Raw genomic sequence first — 20,788 nt, forward strand, 5'->3', positions numbered from 1 at the left:
ATTCTAACATTTATACAGATGTATAAATTGTCTAAAAGAGTAAATGATTTAAAAGCATAGAGGAATAAAGCATAGAGGACTTGCCCTATCAGATATCAAGATATATTACAAAACTATAATAATGAAGCAGAGTGGCATTTACCAGGAACAGGAGAAGTAGATCCAGGACACTAAAGAAAAGCTTAGAAACAGAGCCATAGACATATGGGAATTTGTTGTGGAACAGAAATGACACCACAAATGGATAGGACAGACTGCTCAGTAACTGACACCGGGGCATTTCACTCTCCACACGAAAAAAAATCAAACTAAGTCTTAGCTAGGTGCAAAAATTATAAGTTTCAACAACTTTTAAGTTCTGGATGGTGTGAAAATGACATTTTTCTAGTATCATTCACATTGGTTACCTCTAAAGATTGCAAATTTGGGAAAAATAATTGCCAGGGAAAGGTTCTGGAGAATAAAGTAGGAAACAGAAGGAGAGGGCGCCTGGGTGGCTCAGTTGGTTAAGCGACTGCCTTCGGCTCAGGTCATGATCCTGGAGTCCCGGGATCGAGTCCCGCATCGGGCTCCCTGCTCTGCGGGGAGTCTGCTTCTCCCTCTGACCCTCCCCGCTCTCATGTGCTCTCTCTCTCATTCTCTCTGTCTCAAATAAATAAATAAATAAATAATCTTTAAAAAAAAAAAAAAGGAAACAGAAGGAGTAAATGAAGCCTTTTCACTTCTTTTCAATATAGTCTTATGCTTGCTTTCAATTTTAGCAAATTTTAAATAATTACTAAAAAGAAAGAAAAAATAATTTGAGGAAAGGTAAAAGAGGTTAGTCAAATGGAAACTCTTCAGTCAGTGTTAGGAACTGAACTGTGTTCCCTAAAATTCTTTATGTTGAAGTCCTAATCCCCACTGTGGCTGTATTTGGAGACAGAGACTATAAGGCAGTAATAGTTTCAATGAGGTCATAGAGGAGGGACCCTAATCGGATAGGAATGGTGTCTAAAAAGAGGAAGAGACACAAGAGCTCTGTCAGTGCACAGAGCAAAGGCCATGTGAAGACACAGCAAGAAGACAGCTTCCTGCAGAGCAAGAAGAGAGGCCTCATCAGAAACCAACTCTGATGGCACCTTGACCTTGGACTCGCACAGCTCTGAGATAAAAATTTTTATATTTTAGGGGCGCCTGGGTGGCTCAGTCGTTAAGCGTCTGCCTTCGGCTCAGGTCATGATCCCAGGGTCCTGGGATCAAGCCCCGCATCGGGCTCCCTGCTCCGCGGGAAGCCTGCTTCTCCCTCTCCCACTTCCCCTGCTTGTGTTCCCTCTCTTGCTGTGTCTCTCTCTGTCAAATACATAAATAAAATCTTAAAAAAAAAAAAATTTATTGTTTAAACCACCCAGTCTGTGGGAATCTATTATGGCAGCCTGAACAGACCAATACACCCAGCAACCTTTTCCTTCCTCTCCTACATCCGTGGATGGTGTTTTCCTTTTGCCATGATTTGCCAAACTTGGGATTCCAGATTTGTCCTTTTCCAAAAAACAAATTTAACACTGGGTTGGTCCATAAGGTGAACTATGATCAAAATTAAGGAAATTTTCATTTTCCTCCATTTACAAAAGAGAAAGGTAAAACCAGTTACCAACACATAGTTTAAAATGCAAATTGCTGTTAACATTTGTATTCTGCTAGAGTTATTTTTGCCCATAAGCTTGTGTGATATTATGATTTATAATAAACACAGATTTGGTCTTTGCCCCCATTTCTGGTACAGAGCCCCTAAAACCCTTGAAATTTCCTAAATGCTAAGAAAGAAAAAGATGCTGGAGGTTGAATCAACCACCAATGGCCAATGATTCAACCAATTATGCCTACGTAATAAAGCCTCCATAAAACCTCGAAAGGATGGCATTTGGAGACTTCAGGTTGGTGAACACATGGAGGGGCTAGAAGAGTGGCTTGCTCAAAAAGAGCACAGAAGCTCTGGGCCCCTTCCCACATAGCTGGTCCTATGCATCTCCTCCATCTGGCTGTTTATCATTTATAACATCCTTTATAATAAACTGGTAAACATAAGTAAATGTTTCTCTGAGTTCTGGAAGCCTTGCTAGCAAACTAATTGAACCCATGGAAGAGTTCTTGGGAACCTCTGATCTCTAGCCTATCAGTCAGAAGCACATGTAATAACGTGGACTTGTGACTGGTACCTGATGTATGCGTCGGAAGGGGAGTCTAGTAGGACTGAGCTCTTAACCTATAGGATCTGACGCTATTTCCAGGTAGATAGTGCCAGGATTTAGTTAATTACCTGGTGGTGTGTTGGAAAAAACACACACATGTCAAAACTGGTGTCAGAATTAAAGGTTGGTACGAGCACACATCACTCGCAAACCACAGATCAAATACAGTGCTGTATATGAAAAACCATCTTCATCATCCAAATAAAATACAGAGGCACCTGGGTGGCCCAGTTGCATCTGACTCTTGATTTTGGCTCAGGTCATGGTCTCAGAGTTGTGAGATGGAGCCCTGCATCAGACTCCACACTGAGTGTGGAGCCTGCTTAAGATTCCATCTCTCCCTCTCCCTCCGCCCCTCCGCACCCCCTTCCACTGCTTGCACTCTCTTGCTCTCTCAAATGAGCAAATGAAAATACATGCTTTACATGTATTTCAATCGGTAGAAGCTCTTGCCAAAGGCCCTTGCCATTTACATGTCTCAGTAATTCAAGTAATCTATCTATTGGCATTCAAATAATCACCCTCCTTCAAAAAAATCCCACATTTCTTTTTTAAAACTTCCCTTGGAGGGGCGCCTGGGTGTCTCTGTCAATTAAGCATCTGCCTCTGGCTCAGGTCATGATCCCAAGGTCCTGGGATCCTAATCGAGCCCCGAACTCCATGTCAGGCTCCCTACTTAGAGGGGAGTCGGCTTCTTTCTCCCTCTTCCTCTGCCCCACCTCCCCTCTCAAATAAATAAATAAAATCTAAAAAAAACAAAAACAAAAACAAAAAACCTTCTGGGCACCTGGGTGGCTCAGTTGGTTAAGCGACTGCCTTTGGCTCAGGTCATGATCCTGGAGTCCCGGGATCGAGTCCCGCATCGGGCTCCCTGCTCGGCAGGGAGTCTGCTTCTCCCTCTGACCTTCCCCCTTCTCATGTGCTCTCTCTCATTCTCTCTCTCTCAAATAAATAGGTAAAATCTTTAAAAAAAAAAAAAAAACACCTTCCTTTGGAAAGGTAAATAAGACGCAATAAAGCCCTTTCATTGAGTCCATTCAAGATGTGAGAAAACTCTCCCAATAAGTTTTAAACAGAGTGCCTAAATATTAAAAGAAATCTTATTTATCTAAGTCTTACCTGATTAAATTCTGGCAGACCTGGCATCCTGCAGTACATCTAAATTAAAAAGACAAAACCTCTGTTAGGTTAGTGATATATTTGAAAGCATATTTAATGCTTATACCATAAACATCCGTTATTTTCCCTGGTCTAAAAAATCAGGGTTTGCTGAGTACTCATATATCATTCCCCAAACATTCCCATATGTCATTTCCCAAATATAATTACACTGCAGCAACCATGACCTAATTGACAGAATGCTGAATTTGGAACCTAAATACCTGGATTGAAATCTCACTGACTTAATTTCTCCCCAAGCACTGGTTTTCACATTTGAAAGTAATATCTGTCCTCTAAGGTTATTAAGAGGATTACCTGAGATAATATGTGTAATGTGTCTTACAGTGGTGTATGGCAGTATATAAAATAATGGTGGCTGTTAACTGCCATTACACTATGAAGATAACAGAATTCTCGAGAATTCTGAGAATTAAGAAAAAATATATATTTATGTTTATAAATATAGAATATATAGACATATAATTATATAAATATTTATATATAATGGTACATTATATATTAAGTATGTATTATATATATTAATTATAATACTATATATTATTTTAAAACCATAAAACACTATCAAATCCAAAGACAGTTGGTATGATTATAAGTATTACCCTTATTAATCTTTTTAGGATTCAAAAGAAACTTCTGAAGTTGGGGGATCATTGTGATCATCACAGATCATATTTTAGTCATAAAGGAGTTTTAACTAGAAGAGAATACTAGTTAAAACAATGGAAGAAAGGACAGTATTCAAAGAATCAGGGTCATTCTAAATTATTCAGAAACAAATACTTAGGCCTTTCACTTCTTCCTGTCCTAGCCTTTTGGGACTCTCCTTTCTCAGGAGCTTCACTTCAACAACAAATTCAAAATAAGGAGGAAAAAAGATATTGTAATCAAGGCTATCAGATTTCTTTCTTATTAGGAACTATAAAAATAACTGCTAAAAGATCAACTTTTATCTAATTTTAAAACCACGAACTACCACCTTTTTCTTCTGCACCATCAGGAAGAAAACTTCACAAAAGCTATAATTTTGAGATTCTTGCTGGGATCTAAGAAAAAGGCTGGCATAGGAAGATCCATAATGATCCATTAATTTTTTTTTCACAATCACATAAAAATAGAGAGGACTTTTTTTCCATAAAATGCAGATCTTGGACCATTCCATAATATGGAATTATGATCACTGATATTCTTCTTGAGTCTATGGGCTAATGGCCTACAGGTTATCACATTTCACTAGGTTTCAAGGTGATTATGAAGATGATTCTCCATTTACAGTAGCAGGACTGTGTGAGTTCAGTCTGTCTTCCATTGTAACCACCATCACATCACAAGATATCATAAAAGATGAAGGGAAAAAACAAGTTTACCTTGCCATTCTGTAAACATTTTATAAGGGGGTAAAATGAGAACTTCCAATCACAGGGCTTACAAACCCCAGGTAATTCAGTGAGGGTGGGGCTAGTAAATATTTAACAAAGGCAAGGAACACTGTTTTAGTCATCCCCAAAGATCAAGAATTTCAATGACCTCACCATGCTACTCTTCATAAGCATACAACTGTGATTTCTGAACTTTCAATGAATATAAGGTCAAATGCTAAAAAGAAACTAAAAATAGAGTGGTCCCTCTAATTAAAATACTGCTCTTCTATTTTTTCCTTCCCCTCTACTCTCCAAGGGCAATGCCACCCAATCTTAATTTCATGAACCCAATTACCCTGGGGAATTTTCCATAGCCCTTTATTCTCCTATCTTTCACAGGCTGCTGATTTGAACTTTGTTCTACAAGTAGAGCTTCCAAAGGGTTCTCAACAACTCAGAGCAGTCAAACTCAAGTCATTCCATCTGCTGTCCATTATCGGCTCAAGCAAAAAGCCTCTGGGGAAAACATGGAATTATCTGCATAATCTGAACACGGGGGTCCTGAAATATCCCAAACTGTCACTATTGTCACTATTTTCCATAAACGCTTGAGTTGGGGATAAGGAACGTTCACAATATTTTGAATATTCAGTATTCAAAAGTTCTGGGGAATGGAATGGTGGAATGGATACAGCACTAGATATTTCCCCAATTTCTTTTTTTTTTTAATTTTTTTTTTAATTTTAATTCCAGTATAGTTAACATGCAGTGTCCTATTAGTTGTAGGTGTACAATAAAGGGATTCAACAGTTCTATACAATACTCAGTGCTCATTATGGTAAGAGCACTCTTAATCCCCTTCACCTATTTAACCCAGCCCCCCACCCACCTCCCCTCTGATAACCACCAGTTTGTTCTCTATAGTTAAGATTCTGTTTCTTTCATGGAACACTACATCAAAAACGAATAGTGTAATGTATGGTGATTAACATAACAATAAAAAATATTTTTAAAAAAATATTCTGTTTCTTGGTTTCTTTTTTCCCCCCTTTGCTCATTTGCTTTATTTCTTAAATTCCACATATAAGTGAAATCATATGGTATTTGTTTTTCTCGGACTGACTTATTTCACTTAGCATAATACTCCCTAATTTCTATTCTCCCACTAAGAGAAACATGAGCATTAGAGAAATGAAATCCACAGCAATAGTAACAGTTATGTCATTATGATAAATTTTTTCTTCTTTACACTTCATTAAGTCATTAAACAGATGTTAATCAGGAGCCTTCTATGCAGCAGGCACTGTCAGAGGCTTGAGTAAGGTACGAAACTGACAAGGTCCCTGATCTTACCCAGTTGTCTACAATAATCCTGTATTATTTTTATAAAGACAAAGAAACAAATATTGATTAAAAATAAATAAATGCTAACTTCACAGATATGATTAAATCCTCTAGAAAAATCACACCTCTAAGTTTCCACAAACAGTCCTCAAAGTAGTGTTGCTTTAAAATGAAAAATATTAAAAATTGTACCTGTGAGGGTCTTTTGAGCTAGGTATGATTTTGTTACATTCTCTCTTGTTGAACACTCCTTCAATCCAGGATTTCTGGGACTAAAGAAAAAGTGTCGTTATATTTATACTGTAATTGAGAAAGCAATGTAACCACAGTAGTTCAGGTAGGCAAGATATATTTAAATATCATGGAGATGAATTAAAATGCCAAGGTCAACCCCAAACAGGCTAAGCATTTATTGGCTTCTATCACAGACAACACAGACACAAACCAAATGTGAACACAAAAACATTCACAAAATTAATACATCCATAATCTCATTTTCAGCAAAATGTCCATAAATGCACAAAACTCTAGGAAGGAAGTAATGTCATAACTGAAGCATTCCCTTAATTCTGCTAAAAGTCACTTAAAAATCTTGTACCATAGTCCTATAGAGTGAATTTCAGGCTTTCAAATTTCAAAATTCTCACTCATAAAGTTCCACTTTGGCTAAGATTTCATGGAAGCTGGAACCTCAGCAAGATTCTGTGCAAGGATTTCAATCTAAAATGGACCTGGAGCATATGAAAAGTAGAATCTCACACATGTACCCTCAGAAGAAGAGAACTTAAAAACTGAGACACTGATTTCCAGTAAATACCTTATTTACAAAGACTGAGACTTATCTCCTGACCAATGAACATCTGCCAAGAATCTCTCCCCACCTTCAAGCCAATGAACTTACAGCTTGGACTCTAGCTGGACTTGCCCCTCTTTGAACTTCTTGCCAGTAAATATAAACCACCCCAGCCTTCAATGGACTCACGTGTAGCTTGCTCCAGTGTTTTCCTGAATTACAATTCTTTTGCTCCTCTGGAATAAATTCAATTTCTCATAATTAGAACTTGCTTCGGTTTACCTCCTTATTTAGATAGGCAATCTGATACCCATTCTGTACGCATGGCTTACCATGGACTGGGCTGCTTCAGGCTGCACAACCCACAACCCTCCCTGAATCCATGTAGGCCATTTGGTACTTGCTCATCCTCCTAATAAAATCTCTCCCATTCTACAAAACTCAAGTCATAGCCAAGCTCTTCCATAAGCTATACTGTAAGTCCAGAAGCAGAGGATGCTGGATCCACAACAGACCCCAACCAACTGATGACCTTGGCCTTCTCCTAATTTGAAAATATTTTAGCTCTATATGGTATAAAAATGTAAGTACAGGTCCAACTTTATAAACGCATGTATTAACAGCGTGGCAAAAAGGTGGTGAACGGGAATCTGCTTTTTCAAACTCCGTGTTAGTGCAGTCCGCACCTCACTCTGACACCTATTCTCATCCTACAGTTGCAGGGAATGCACTGCACCAGACAACCGGTTACAAATCCAGCTGTGCCACCTCCTTATCACACTGTCCTCAGGTCCCAGATGTTCAGGACATGCCGCCCTAAAACATGCTGCTTTGGCGATTAGGTTATTTTGAGCTGTGGGCACTTGAAAAACAGCAAATGCAGTGAGAGGCTTTCTCTGAACTTTCTTTATCTGCCTAAAGATAGATCTTCCAAAAAGAGCTCAACTATCATAATTCCCCAGGAGTTTCATCAACCAGAAAGGATTGACTCTTATCTCAAGAGAAGGGAGTAGAAGTCAACACCACACCCAGACAAACCTTGTCATAAACTATGGTATCTCCCATCTATTCTTCTAAGAGCCCCTTCACCTCTTCTAAAATCATTTACTCTTTTAAATTGCCTACATCCCCCCAACGCTTCCCCTATTAAGACAGTATATGAATTCCCAAATATCACCATTTTGGGGGGTATTTACTTTTGTTTTTCTGTGATGTTGTCATGACCACAATATTAAAAATTAATAAATTTACATATCTTCTGTCATTTTATTTCACAGACCCAGCCATCAAACCTAAAAGAGCAGAGGAAAAGTTTTTCTTCTCCCACGATTACAAATGAGGCATTTTTGGAATCCTCTGTATACTTTAACTCATGGATTTTGTTCAATATTCACCAACCCTAAACATAAGTGTTGACTACTGAATAGAACTGTATATAACCAGAATCCAGATCCTGTTAAAGCAAAAAGGAGGTGGGGTGGGAGGTCATTGACTAATTGGTTCCTGAGCATTTTGAACAAAACTATAAACTAGGAAAACTTCCCAAATCAAGCTCAGGTCATCTTAAAATTATTCTACTTCTTATCCCTTTTGCATAGTCAGCAGCTTTTTAAAAAACATCTGCTGGGACACCTAGGTGGGTGGCTCAGTCGGTTAAGCATCTGCCTTCGGCTCAGGTCATGATCCCAGGGTCCTGATTTCGAGTCCCCCATTGGGCTCCCTGCTCAGCAGACAGCCTGCTTCTTCCTCTGTCCCCTGCTCCCCCTGGTTGTGCTTTCTCTCTCTCTGACAGATTAATAAAATCTTTAAAAATAAAAATAAAAAATAAAAAAATAAAATAAAAAACATCTGCTAAGTTGGTAAAGCATTGAAAACATACACGCTTGGAAAAATTCAGAATCACAGAACTCAGGATGAACTAAACAAAGTAAACTCAAAATCTACTTGTCATAATAACAAATGACACAATCTTTTGGAATTGGCAAGCCCTGTCCCCTCTTCAAAAGTTAAGAATTTCATTTATTCATTCTACAGACATTTATTAAGTCCCTAATTTTTGCAAAGCACTGAGAAAAGAGCGACAAGGGAATTCAAATGTTCTCAAAGAGCTCTTCATTCTGAATTCATTCAACCAATATATTGGATAGGCCTCCATGCTGCATGCTGGGAATACTATGGCAGGTAAGACAAGTTCCTGATGGAACTTGGGATAAAAAGAAGGAAACAGATAATGAATTTATATCATTAAGCTGCCTGTGCACCAATTAACTATTAAAAAGAGCTCCAAAAAGGGTCCCGAGTACAGGAGCCTCAATACACAAATTAAGCAGGCTGTGCTGTCATTCATTTCTTTACAAGACTAGACATCTGACTGGTAGGACCATCTAAGCAAATTAATTTCTTCATGCTTGTTTGCTCATATATTAAAAATGGAGATAATAGCAATAATACCACTTCATAACACTGTTGAAAGGAATAGATAAATTAAAGGCTTAGAATTCTCCGTGGGACTTATTAAGGCTATAAAGCTTAGCCCTCATTATTGGTATATCAAAAAGAAAAAATTAGCTTTTGGTGGGTGGCCAGGGAACTTAACTTTGATGTATTTTTTTTTTTCATAGAAAAATACTTCCTGACCTCCAAATCCTCCTCCTGGGACTTCTCATACTAAAAATGAATGATTTCTCCAGGTCCACTTTCCCCACTAGACTCCAGTGCCCATAGGCCCCGTGCCAGTCACTTCTGTTGCCCCAGGGCCCAGCCCAATCATTACTGAATGAACAACAAAATGAACACACCTAGACTAGAAGTTCAGGAATCCATGAATAGAATTTTCCCTTCAAAGGTGTATTCAGGAATCCACAAATACAATTTTCTCTTCAAAGGTGTAAACAGGAAGCCTGAGCCATAACAAGAACATGGAAACTCTGCTGCTGGAACTCTCGGATCTTATCTCAAAACTACAGGAAAAGAAAAGCAGGCTGAATTTGCAAGAGTTTCAGACAATTCCCAATTTCGAATCTTACTTTTTCCCCCTCTACCCCATAATGGTAACCTTTTCAAAAGTATACTCTGAAGCACATCTGGAAGAGGTTCCCATGTTCAGGACAACAGAGAACGATTAGAAACCAAATGTTTGTTGGTTTTAATTCAATAGCCCACATCTATTAAGGACAAATGCCCAATGGGCTGGCTTCTGCCACTTAGAGCAGCAAACGGTCATGGGTAGTGGTTGACAGTGGACATTGCGCCATTTCAGCAGCCATCACGGCAGCCTACAAAGCTGGGTGTTTTTTTATATATATATATGTATATGTATGTATATATACACACACACATACACATACACCAACACAGCACACAAGTGAGGGGAGATGTTTGCTGATTGTCACTATTATCTGGAGGAGGGAAAGGCAGAGGACAAAGAAAGGAAACTGTTGGTCTCAGGCTCAGTGTGTGGCTCGCTCTAAAACATAATCAGATTTTACTTACAATCCCAGGCCTGAGGTGAGGGTGGCCAATAGCACAGAAATGTCCAAAAACAAATCCTCCAACAGAAGCTCTCCATGAATTAATCCTTCCCCTCTCTGAACGTATTTCTACACTGCAGTTTTTCAGGTCTTCCAGAGAAGAGATTCTCTCTCAGGGGAATCTCTGAGAAGACATAGTTTTAGAGGCATTCCTTAATTTAAAAAAAAAAAAAAATCTACGCGTGTGCGTGAATTGTTTTTTTAACATCCAGAGGGCTGGGTGATTGGGGGTGAAGGGGCACACAGATTATAGGTCACTTGTTTTCTTTTTTAAAACTCTTCTGTACTTAAAAAAAAAAAAAAATTATGTCTAACAAATACTTTTCCAAGTGAAACGGACTACTTACTCCCCTTTTTTATGTTCCCCACACACTATCTTCTACGTATCACAGCACGAACAATGCTTAATTGTGCTTACTCAGTTGTTTTTCTCTTAAAATTAATCATAATCTACGTTAAGATAGAGTGTTGTCTTATTTATCTTGGAATCTACAATACGCAGGGAGGCACCAGAACGGACCCACCAGAGAAGTAATGTTTTCAGACTCCAGAAGGATATCTGATATTTCCTCTACATGGCCTCTCCTCTGGAGCAAGGACTCCTTCAAACTTGAGTCACAGGTGGACGGACTTGCACACTGCACCATCTGTTTGCTCAGGGCAAAGCAAGCCCCTTCACTTGGAAGACTCAGCTCAGGGTCTTCTACGGGGTTCTGTCCACGTAATACAGGAATACTTCATCGGACTCGATTGATCCAAGACTGGCAGTCTCAGGCAAACCTAAAATAACCAAAACCCAAGGATCTGGCTCACCAACACTGCCACAAGTTGATCTCAATTCCAGTAAATAATCTTCCCAGCAGGCAGCATTTAGGCATACTTCATAAAAAATAATCTTACATGTTTTCTTCTTTTGAGGTAGAAAAAAGTGAGCACGGGCGCCTGGGTGGCTCAGTTGGTTGGGTGACTGCCTTCGGCTCAGGTCATGATCCTGGAGTCCCAGGATCGAGTCCTGCATCGGGCTCCCTGCTTGGCGGGGAGTCTGCTTCTCCCTCTGACCCTCCCCCCTCTCATGTGCTCTCTCTCATTCTCTCTCTCAAATAAATAAAATCTTAAAAAAAAAAAAGAAAAGAAAAAAGTGAGCGCTATTTTTGCCGGTAATGATTTTTTTTTTTTTGGTAACACCAATAAAAATGGAATGTCAACTAAGCAACTCCAAATCTCCTAAAATGCCAGTTCTCCTGTTTAGGTGAGAATTTTTGCTAACATTTTCATTCCCTGTCTTGTTGAGCAAAGGCATTTAGAACTTCAGAATGAATGTCTACATTATATAAACTCATAAGTACATGAGTAAAATATTTATGAATTCTCTACAGAGCCTAATGGGGAATTGGAAGAACTCCACAGTGACCGGCCAAGTAGAGCATATCATAAAGGTTCAAACTAAACCGATGTCTTATTCCATCCCTCCCCTTCCCAAACCGGTGAAAGTCCTCATTATGTCAGCACTAACACAATTAGGACATCCTTTCCTCTGCGGTCACACAGGCTTCAGCTTTATCTAATCCCCTGGGGAATAAAACACGCAAATAAAACGTTTATAATCTCAGATCATGTTAAATCATTTTGTTAAGAGGGGACAAGAAATAGGAGGTTCATTTATGAGTATTCTTTACAACTGTCCCTGGATAGTTACACACAGAATTTAACTGAATGCTGGGCCTATTTGTTACATAACTACTCTAATCTGTTAAGATTTTCAAATTAGATGCAATTAATGAAGGATAACTGGAAGAAAGGCAGGCAGGGACAAGGGGCCATGCCCTAAGAAGAAACCACCCTTAAAAGGATTTTACACCACCCTGGAAGGAGGCCTCTACTCTTTCCACGTGATAGGTAGATGACACAAACCTGACTGGGTGACAGGCTCATGGAGGGTTCATCAGATGAAAACAGCCCACAAACGAGCCCATAAAAACCCCTAGACTTAGAAACTATGGTGGCAACCCTCTTGGATCCCTTCCCTCTCCGGGAGCTTTGTGCCTATCGCTCAATAACCTTTGCTCTGCTACCCACCACTCCGTCTGGTCTACCTCTTCATTCTTCAAAGGGGCATGACCAAGAACCATGGGAACAGAAGGAAAAGAAATCCTGTTACACAATCAGTCTTTTCCAATTTCCAAGTAGCAAAATATCCATGAATTTGTTTACCCATGTACACAGATGGTCTTTATTTATGCTCTAAATATCCTATTAAATTATCCAAAACTTTACTAGGACTTCATCTGAGTGAACTAATAGTCTAAAAAGCCTTTTCTTGGGGTGAAGCTATACTCTTTTTACCACAAGTGTCATTATTAGTGAAGCTATCCTTAAATAATTGACTTTTAGGAAATCCACCATACTCTGGGACAATAACACCTTTATTTGGAATTACAGGTTAAAGGCAATTTTATTTCAATCATCCATAGGTAAGGTTTCTATATGTGCAGCACAGCAGAAAGAACATTGCAACAGGATTTTACTTGGTCAAATTCAGTAGAGACACATACCACACATTTAACTTGGACAAATCTAAATTTTTTGCTAAAGGAATAAGTGAGAGCTAGAAGAAGAAAGGTGAGAGGAAAGAAAAAAGATTTAAGTGTGAACAACTTCAATGCCATTTTAAGTTCAGAAGTACATAATGCCCAAGAGCATCAGTTCTCAAACTTTTGGAGCTTAGGACCCCTGCATATTCATAGAAATTACCAAGACCTCCAAATAGCTTTCCTTTATATGAGTATGTCTACCAATATTTATGTCTCAGAATTTAGAACTGGGACTTTTTAAGATATTTACTCATTAGTTCATTTTAAATAAATCATTTTAAATAAATCTATTTACCTATTTATGTTAACATACATACTTTTTATGAAAAAAAATTTTAAGATTCATAATGTTTTTATTTTTACTTAATTTTTTTAAAAAGATTTTATTTATTTATTTGGAAGAGAGCACACAAGCAGAGGGAGTTGGAGAGGGAGAAGCAGGCTCCCCACTGAGCAGGGAGCCCGATGCGGGGCTCAATCCCAGGACCCTGGGATCATGACCTGAGCCGAAGGCAGATGCTTAACCAACTGAGCCACCCAGGCACCCTGAGATTCATAAAGTTTTTAGAGAGAAGAAAGCTGTCTTATATTTTTTAAAATATCTCTAATGTCTGGCTTAAAACAGCTAGATTCTCATATCTGCTTCTATACTCAATCTGTTGCAATAAATGGTTTGGCTTGAAGTATGAAGAAAATTGGCCTCACACTGACATGTAACCAGAAAAGGAAATAGTATTTTAATAGCCTTTTTAGATACTGTGAATTCATCATGTAACCTCAGGAAAACTCCACTGTACACTCTTAAGAGAATGAGTAGAAAAGGTAAATAATGTCTTAGCACCATTATAAAAATAATTTTGATTTTGGGGGCCCTTTGAAGGGATCTCAAAGACCCCCAGGAAACCATGAACCACGCATAGAAAACCACTGCCCAAAAGTGATTGCATGGAGTCACTTGAGTATGAGCGTGAGACAGGGTCTACTGATTCCTTGTTGGTCTCAGATCCCACACACGTTTTAGTCTGTGCATCTCATTCCAATGAGTGCATGGTAGTTATTTCAACATCCCCTACTGAATCTGGTGCTCAACTGAAAAGAAGTTTCAACATAGAGAAAAAGCAATTAGAGATCAAATCTTCACATACGATGCTTTATGAGCAATAGAGGGACTTTTGAAAGATAATTTTGACTGTATTCATTTCTAACCTTTTGGCTGACTTTAGTGCCTACCAAATCTCTATCCCAAAGATGTCACTGCAGCATAAGTAGGGGATCAGCCCTTCAGAATCCATAGGTGGCATATATTTTATCTGTTTATCCATTCTTCCTTTAAAATATCAATATCTCTAAGAATAATAGCTTCATTCATTCACTTATTCATTCATTCAAAAATACTTTGGTTGGCATATATTATTCTAATAAAAACAAAAAAAACTGTGTCCCAAAGACCAACACCAAAGGGGAAAAAACTATGTTTATAAATAGATACCAAGTATGGGACAAAAGCATGATGTGGGACTCCTTGAAAGCAGAAATCCCTCTGCCTGCCGATATTTGGGAAGGTTTCAAGGAAGACATGAGACTTAGGAAAGTCCTTGAAAGGTGACAAAGGTTTTGGGAGGTGGTGATAGAATGCCATGGCGGTTAGAAATGCAGAGATTCCAGCCTGGAAGAGAATTCAGAGAACACTTACGGTAAAAGCCATGAGGTCACTGGGGAGTAGAGAACAGAGAAGATGAAAGAGCCAAGAACTTCTGAAAATAACTAAACATAGGGTGCAGAAGAGTTCAGGGAATAATGAACAAAGAGTTACTAAACAGGATGGTGACATGAACCTGAAGTAGAGAATGGAGAAAGTTTCCCCTCTTCAATTAAAAAAAAAAAAAAGTGCATTATTATGAAAGTAGGATGTTTCAAAGATAAGCTAAGAAGTTTAATACTGACAAGAAAGTAAGGAGAGGGGCACCTGAGTGGCTCAGTGGGGTGTCTGCCTTCGGCTCAGGTCATGGTCTCAGGGTCCTGGGATCAGGCCCCACATCGGGCTCCCCGCTCAGTGGGGAGTCTGCTTGTCCCTCTTCCCCTGCTTGTTCTCTTTCTCTCTCTCTCTCTCTCTCTGTGTCAAATAAAATCTTTTTAAAAAAATTAAAAGGAAAAGAAAGTAAGGAGAATGGCAATTTTGGCCACGATCACTGAGCAGACTGAGAGATTTAGGAAACAGGTTGCAGGGGCACCTGGGTGGCTCAGTTGGTTAAGCATCTGACTCTTGATCTCAGGGTTGTGAGTTTAAGCCCCATGTTGGGCTCCATGCTAGGTGTGGAGCCTACTTTAAAAAATAAATAAATAAATAATAAAATAAAGTCTATTTTAAAAAAAGGAAATAGGTTGCAAAACAGGAGGCAGCTAGTATAATATACCCTTGGGAAAACTAAATCAACCATATAAAGCAAAAGCCATCATCAATGTAAGCCTTTCGTATCTGCCAAAGGCTGTGCTAAGTGCTTTATGTGCTTTAGCTACAATAATATTCACAACTGTGTGATGGGTACAATTATTACTACCTCTTAATGGAGGAGGAGCAGGTTCTACCAAATACCAATTCTAGAGCTCTTTTGCAATATGTTTAAGAAGCCAAAACTGAAAGAACACATATTTTATGTTGAGAAAGCCTAGACCTTGTTTTTGGATAAAAGAGAAGTCAATAAAGACAGAGAGAGAAGATGCAAGAGAGAATGAAAATGACTTTAGAGACTTGGAGGGGGTGGGGCAGGGGATTGGTGAAGAAATCGTATGAACAGCCATGGAGGAAGGCTCAACCTTGAAGAAAATGCTTCCTCTTCCGATAAAGCCAAGGAGAGGATGACAAATGTTGCCTTCTTTTTAATTTTGCCCAAGACCCTATTACCTGCGTGCTATGGAAGTCAGCCCATTTCGCTCTGAAGGCTGCAAATCTCAGCATTCTCCTTTGCCCCTCTTATCAAGGGAGGAAAAGGAAGGTAGGAGATACACCTGTGCAATCATATGTCCCCTTTTTATTACTCGCACTTCACAGTACAACAGCACAATACACCGTGTGTTCTACGGATCACAAAGCATAGGAGATACTCTCTCAAGAGGGGATCCACGGAACTTAAGATAGATGGGGAACACCAGTAGTATCCCACTGGATATACTCTGGAGCAAAGTGCCACACGATATTCCAAGGATGTCCCCAATACACTAACCTAAAAATGAGTGCCTCAGAATATATGGGTCTGCAGACATCTACACTAAGCAAATAGGAATTCAGGGTAAAGGGTAAGAGTAAATGTAATTGGAGATCACTGGGCAGCTGGACTGTCAGGGCAAGGTTTACGGTAAATGTGCCTTCTTGGCTAGCCTGTAAGAAATTCCTATCAGCAACCGGAGAAATCTTTTTCTTTCTGGGTGACTGACCCCAGAGGATGTCAGAGCAGTATCCAGCTGTCCAGTTGTAAATTCTCATGAGCATTCCTTTAGCGCTTTCGTTTTTAAAAAAATTAATTATAATCACCTTGGGTAAACCTTTTACAACTGTATGCCTAACTGCCACATAGCAAAAAACAAACAAAAAAGATTTGCTATAATGTTGGTCCTTGTATTCTAAGACTTTACTCTATCACTTGTGGAACATGTAAGCCAGGACTCAGCAACATTTTTTTTTTTTAAAGATTTTATTTATTTATTTGAGAGAGAGAATGAGAGAGAGAGAGAGAGAGAGAGAAAGAGCATGAGAGGGGGAGGGTCAGAGGGAGAAGCAGACTCCTCGCTGAGCAGGGAGCCCGATACGGGACTCGATCCCGGGACTCCAGGATCATGACCTGAGCCTAAGGCAGTCGCTTAACCAACTGAGCCACCCAGGCGCCCCTAGCAACATTTTTTTTTAATAGATAACTTTGAAAGTAGTATTAAAATCCATAAGGTATAGTAGATGATACAGGGAAAAATTAACTCTTCCCCCTACCCCTGTACTCCAGACATCCCATTTCCTTTCCCCAAGAGAACCTCTGTTATACTTTGTTATGTATTCTTCCAAAGATCATCTATGCATTTATTAGCATATACCAAAAAATGATTTTTTACATAGAGGTATATTATACACACTGTTCTGCACCTTGCTTTTTCTTCACTTATTAATAATTTGGACTTCCTTATATATTTGTACACATAGAGTTCCTTCATTCTTTTGGGGACTGACCAGTATTCCTTTGTATGGAAGTCCCATAATTTATTTAGCTAAAATACATACACCATAGCTTTCACGTGCATGTCCATATATCAGATAAAACCCTATTAGTAAAATGTCTAAGTGAATTCAAATATTACCACATTGCCCTTCACTGAGGGTGTGCCAATTTATAAGCAAAAGGTTTGAGTTACTAACAACTCTTAAACATTAGCGAATACACTGAGTATAATGCATTTTAATTGTTTTAAGGAACTACAGTATTTTTTATTAGCAATACTCAACTTCCTTCCAAAAAAATTTGAAGTGACCAAATTCCTTCAATTTAAAAAATAATTTTAAAAGAAAATACTAAAAATGTACTTGCCTGAGGAACAAGAATCTCAAGCATCCAAAATGGCTTTAATGTTCAGAAGTGATAAAGTATCTCCGACAGAACTTTGAAAATATGTGCATATTTGGATGGCAGCAAGACAACTGAAGACCAGAAGACTTCAACCAAAGGATTTCAATGAAAAGAGTACTGGTTTGCTGATTGTTATCTATGAAAGTCACATCTCTGAGAAGTCATGGGTTATAGTAGAGAAAGGACAGAAGGAGGAGGTAGATAGAGTATGGGGGTTTGTGTTTTTGTCACCCATTGACTATGGCAGTCCATTCATCATATGCAACTTGGCTGGCAGGATGTATACAACCTACCTTATAACCTCACCAGGTTTAAAGGGGAACAAAAGAATATCTTACTTCAAAGTAACCTGTCCAAATCTGTATCCCTTGTTTCCCCCACCCAAACCTATCCCCCACCTATATTCCCCAAGCGCTTGCCAATATACCCAGGTGTCCAAGTTGGAAACCAGAGCACCATTATTCATTCTCCCCCATCCTTACTTCACATTCAGTCAACCACCAAGACCTCTTGATTCGATTTCTTAAATAGCTCTTGCATCAGCCCACCTCTCTCCATCTATATTGCCATGATCCTAAGGTCACCACGAATTCTTGGCTAGATGGCTTCCCATCCGGTCTTTTTGCCTCCAGATTTCCCTTCTCTGATCCATTCTCTGCAGTAAAGCCTATAGTCTTCTTAAGTGAAAAAGTAAAACCGAAAACCTTTCAGTGGTTCCCCCAATGTCATCAGGAGAGTTTAACAGTCCTTCACCAGGTATAGCCCACTGCCTATGACATCTGAGCTGCTCCCTCTCTCACCTGTCTCTGGCTTCTCCCTACTTCAATCTCTACATTCTAAATATACTCAACAACTGTGAATCCTCTGAATTCGCCTTCTACTCCTTCCATGCTGTTCTCTGCTGAGGATATTCTCCACTCCCCTCCTTTTTCCACCAAGACAGACATCATAAAAACCTTCATAGAAACTCTCCAAATCTCTGAATCAGGATCTCCTTCCATGTGCCCCTGAGCCTTCTGTGCTTACCCCCAGGCACTGCACAATCATGACCTATTTAGACTGACTACACTCTAAGCCCTGGAACATAGGGAACTGTCTTGTTTCTTGTAGTATCCCCAATATCTACCTGAGTTCTGGGTACACATTCGAGCACTTTACTAGAGTTTCTTAAGTATATCCTAGAGAACAAAGGCATTACATGGGATGAAAAGAAAATGTTTGGGGGCTATATAAACACATGCAAATAGTGTGACTTTCCAGAAGAGATAAATTCATTATTAGCCATTGTTCCCCTAAATATATTTGACCAAGGATCATCTCTGAGGGTAAACACACTTGTTTGCACAGGGTGCAATTTTGGAAGATTCTTTTCCAAGAGATTTCTGCCAGCTCTCAGTTCAGAATGTTCCCTCCCCAAGCCGGCGTTGGTGGTATAGTGGTGAACATAGCTGCCTTCCAGAATGTTCCCTCCCCTAAATCTTATATCTTAATGTAAGATTTTTATCTTCATCTTTAAGCTTTTCAGCTGACTTTAAAAAAAAAATCTTTGAGATGTTTAAGTTAATTTAAAAGATAGAAATCTTTAAGATTTCTATCTTAATTTAAGCTACAAGATTTAAGGTAGTGTACCAATCGGTTTTGTTTTTGTTTTCTTCAGAAGAAAAGAATTCTCATCCAGAATAACTAATTCCACTAATATTCCAGAAGGAAAACAATGTTTTAATAAAATGAGTGTGGTCCAGGAAGTTGAGAATCACAAGTCTGTCAGGGGGATACCGAGAACTCTGTGAGTAACGGGGGTTGGCAGATGAGAAATAGCCTTTGCTAGGATAAAGTTTCCCAACTTCTCTTTCTGGCTGTTACACTTGATTTTCATAGTTCCAATGATGTTTAGAAACCAACTGTTCTTTCAGTGCAATTCAGGAAGGAAAGGCGAAGATAATAACTACCACGGAATGCCTTTCTCATTCTTTGTCATTGAGGAGCAAAACTACGGAGCAGCTTTCCCTTTTCACGGAGTTTTAGTCATTAAGATGTTTCTTCTGTATTTATTCTGCCATTGTAAAATGGGAAGAAATATATTATATCCATAAGGAAAAGACCTTGAAATGACCCAAAAAGTAATTGTAAAAGAGGGATTAAACAAAATAAAAGCAGCTTTTCTGTTTTAAGAATGTGTCACTCAAATGCTCAAGGTATTTCGTGACTGTATTACATAAAGAGGAACTGTCTACCTCAGCCACCTCATTTCTCAAACTGACCAAGACTCTCTCCTTGACTGAACTTGGCTCACACTCTTTCTGACTTGAGTCCTTTTTCTGACTACGGCCCAAACTCGGGCTCTGTGGTTGGCCTACTAATGCAGTTTTAGCAAGAATCTGCTGGGTCAGTTAGTGAAAATCCCCCACCACTAGTATCTGATCACCCTGGCCTGCCTTCAGCAAGAATCCTGTTGAGTTGGTCTAGCAAGAATCCTTCTGGCTTTGATCTTTTCTCTTGTGGTTTTCCAACCACTGACCCCCACCCTGCTCCTTCGCTATCAATCTCCACTTGTTGTACTCCGAATTGAGTCCCATCTCTCTGCCCTACTGCAAAACCCCCATTGCAGCAGACCCTCTTGAATAAAGTCTTCCTTACCGTGTTTAACAAATGTCATGAAAATTTTTTAATAAAACCCAAGCGCCACACACACACACACACACCCCATCTGTAGGTCAGAGAACAAAACTCACAAACATTGGAATCCCAGTAACTCTGAGACTCTGGTAGACTGAACCTTACAGAGCTTTTCCCTTCAGCTAAACTGGAAGATAGACTCTGACATCAGGAAGACTCCACAGAGTGGACCTCAGAGGGCTTATCTATCACACTCCATATTTGCTGAACCCAAATACCAGCCAGCAAGATGCAATTTCTGTCTGAAAAGTCTCCACTCTAAGAGTTGCTCCTCAAGAATGTGGTTTCCCTCTTAAGGGCAGTGGCTGTAAGCTCAAGAGACCAAAATATGAGCCTGAATGGTTTGCCTCTGTATTACATTCAAGAGCAAAGATCCAATCTATAAAGTCTTAGGCCGATTCACCATTCCCTCGTAGTTTGCTGGCCTAAAGACTCTAACAAATTTTTAAAAAGTTTAAATTTTAAGATTCTGGACC

At 39.2% G+C, this 20,788-nt stretch overlaps 1 protein-coding gene across 1 annotated transcript in view; it reads right to left on the bottom strand.

The window, feature by feature from the left end:
- The window catches only part of TRPM6 (transient receptor potential cation channel subfamily M member 6), a 167,050-nt gene that overhangs the window by 113,334 nt on the left and 32,928 nt on the right, over positions 1-20,788 (bottom strand). Inside the window, exons 2-3 of the mRNA XM_054509173.2 lie at positions 6,308-6,387; positions 3,351-3,389 (exon numbers count right to left, since the gene is read on the bottom strand). Of these exons, the coding sequence (XP_054365148.1) occupies positions 3,351-3,389; positions 6,308-6,387 (119 nt within the window). The remainder of the gene's footprint in view (positions 1-3,350; positions 3,390-6,307; positions 6,388-20,788) is intronic.

The sequence above is a fragment of the Mirounga angustirostris genome, unplaced genomic scaffold (genome assembly GCF_029215605.1).
Source record: "Mirounga angustirostris isolate CCGP_5_RB_7025 unplaced genomic scaffold, mMirAng1.0.hap1 SCAF_15, whole genome shotgun sequence".
In the NCBI taxonomy this organism is placed as follows: Eukaryota; Metazoa; Chordata; class Mammalia; order Carnivora; family Phocidae; genus Mirounga; species Mirounga angustirostris.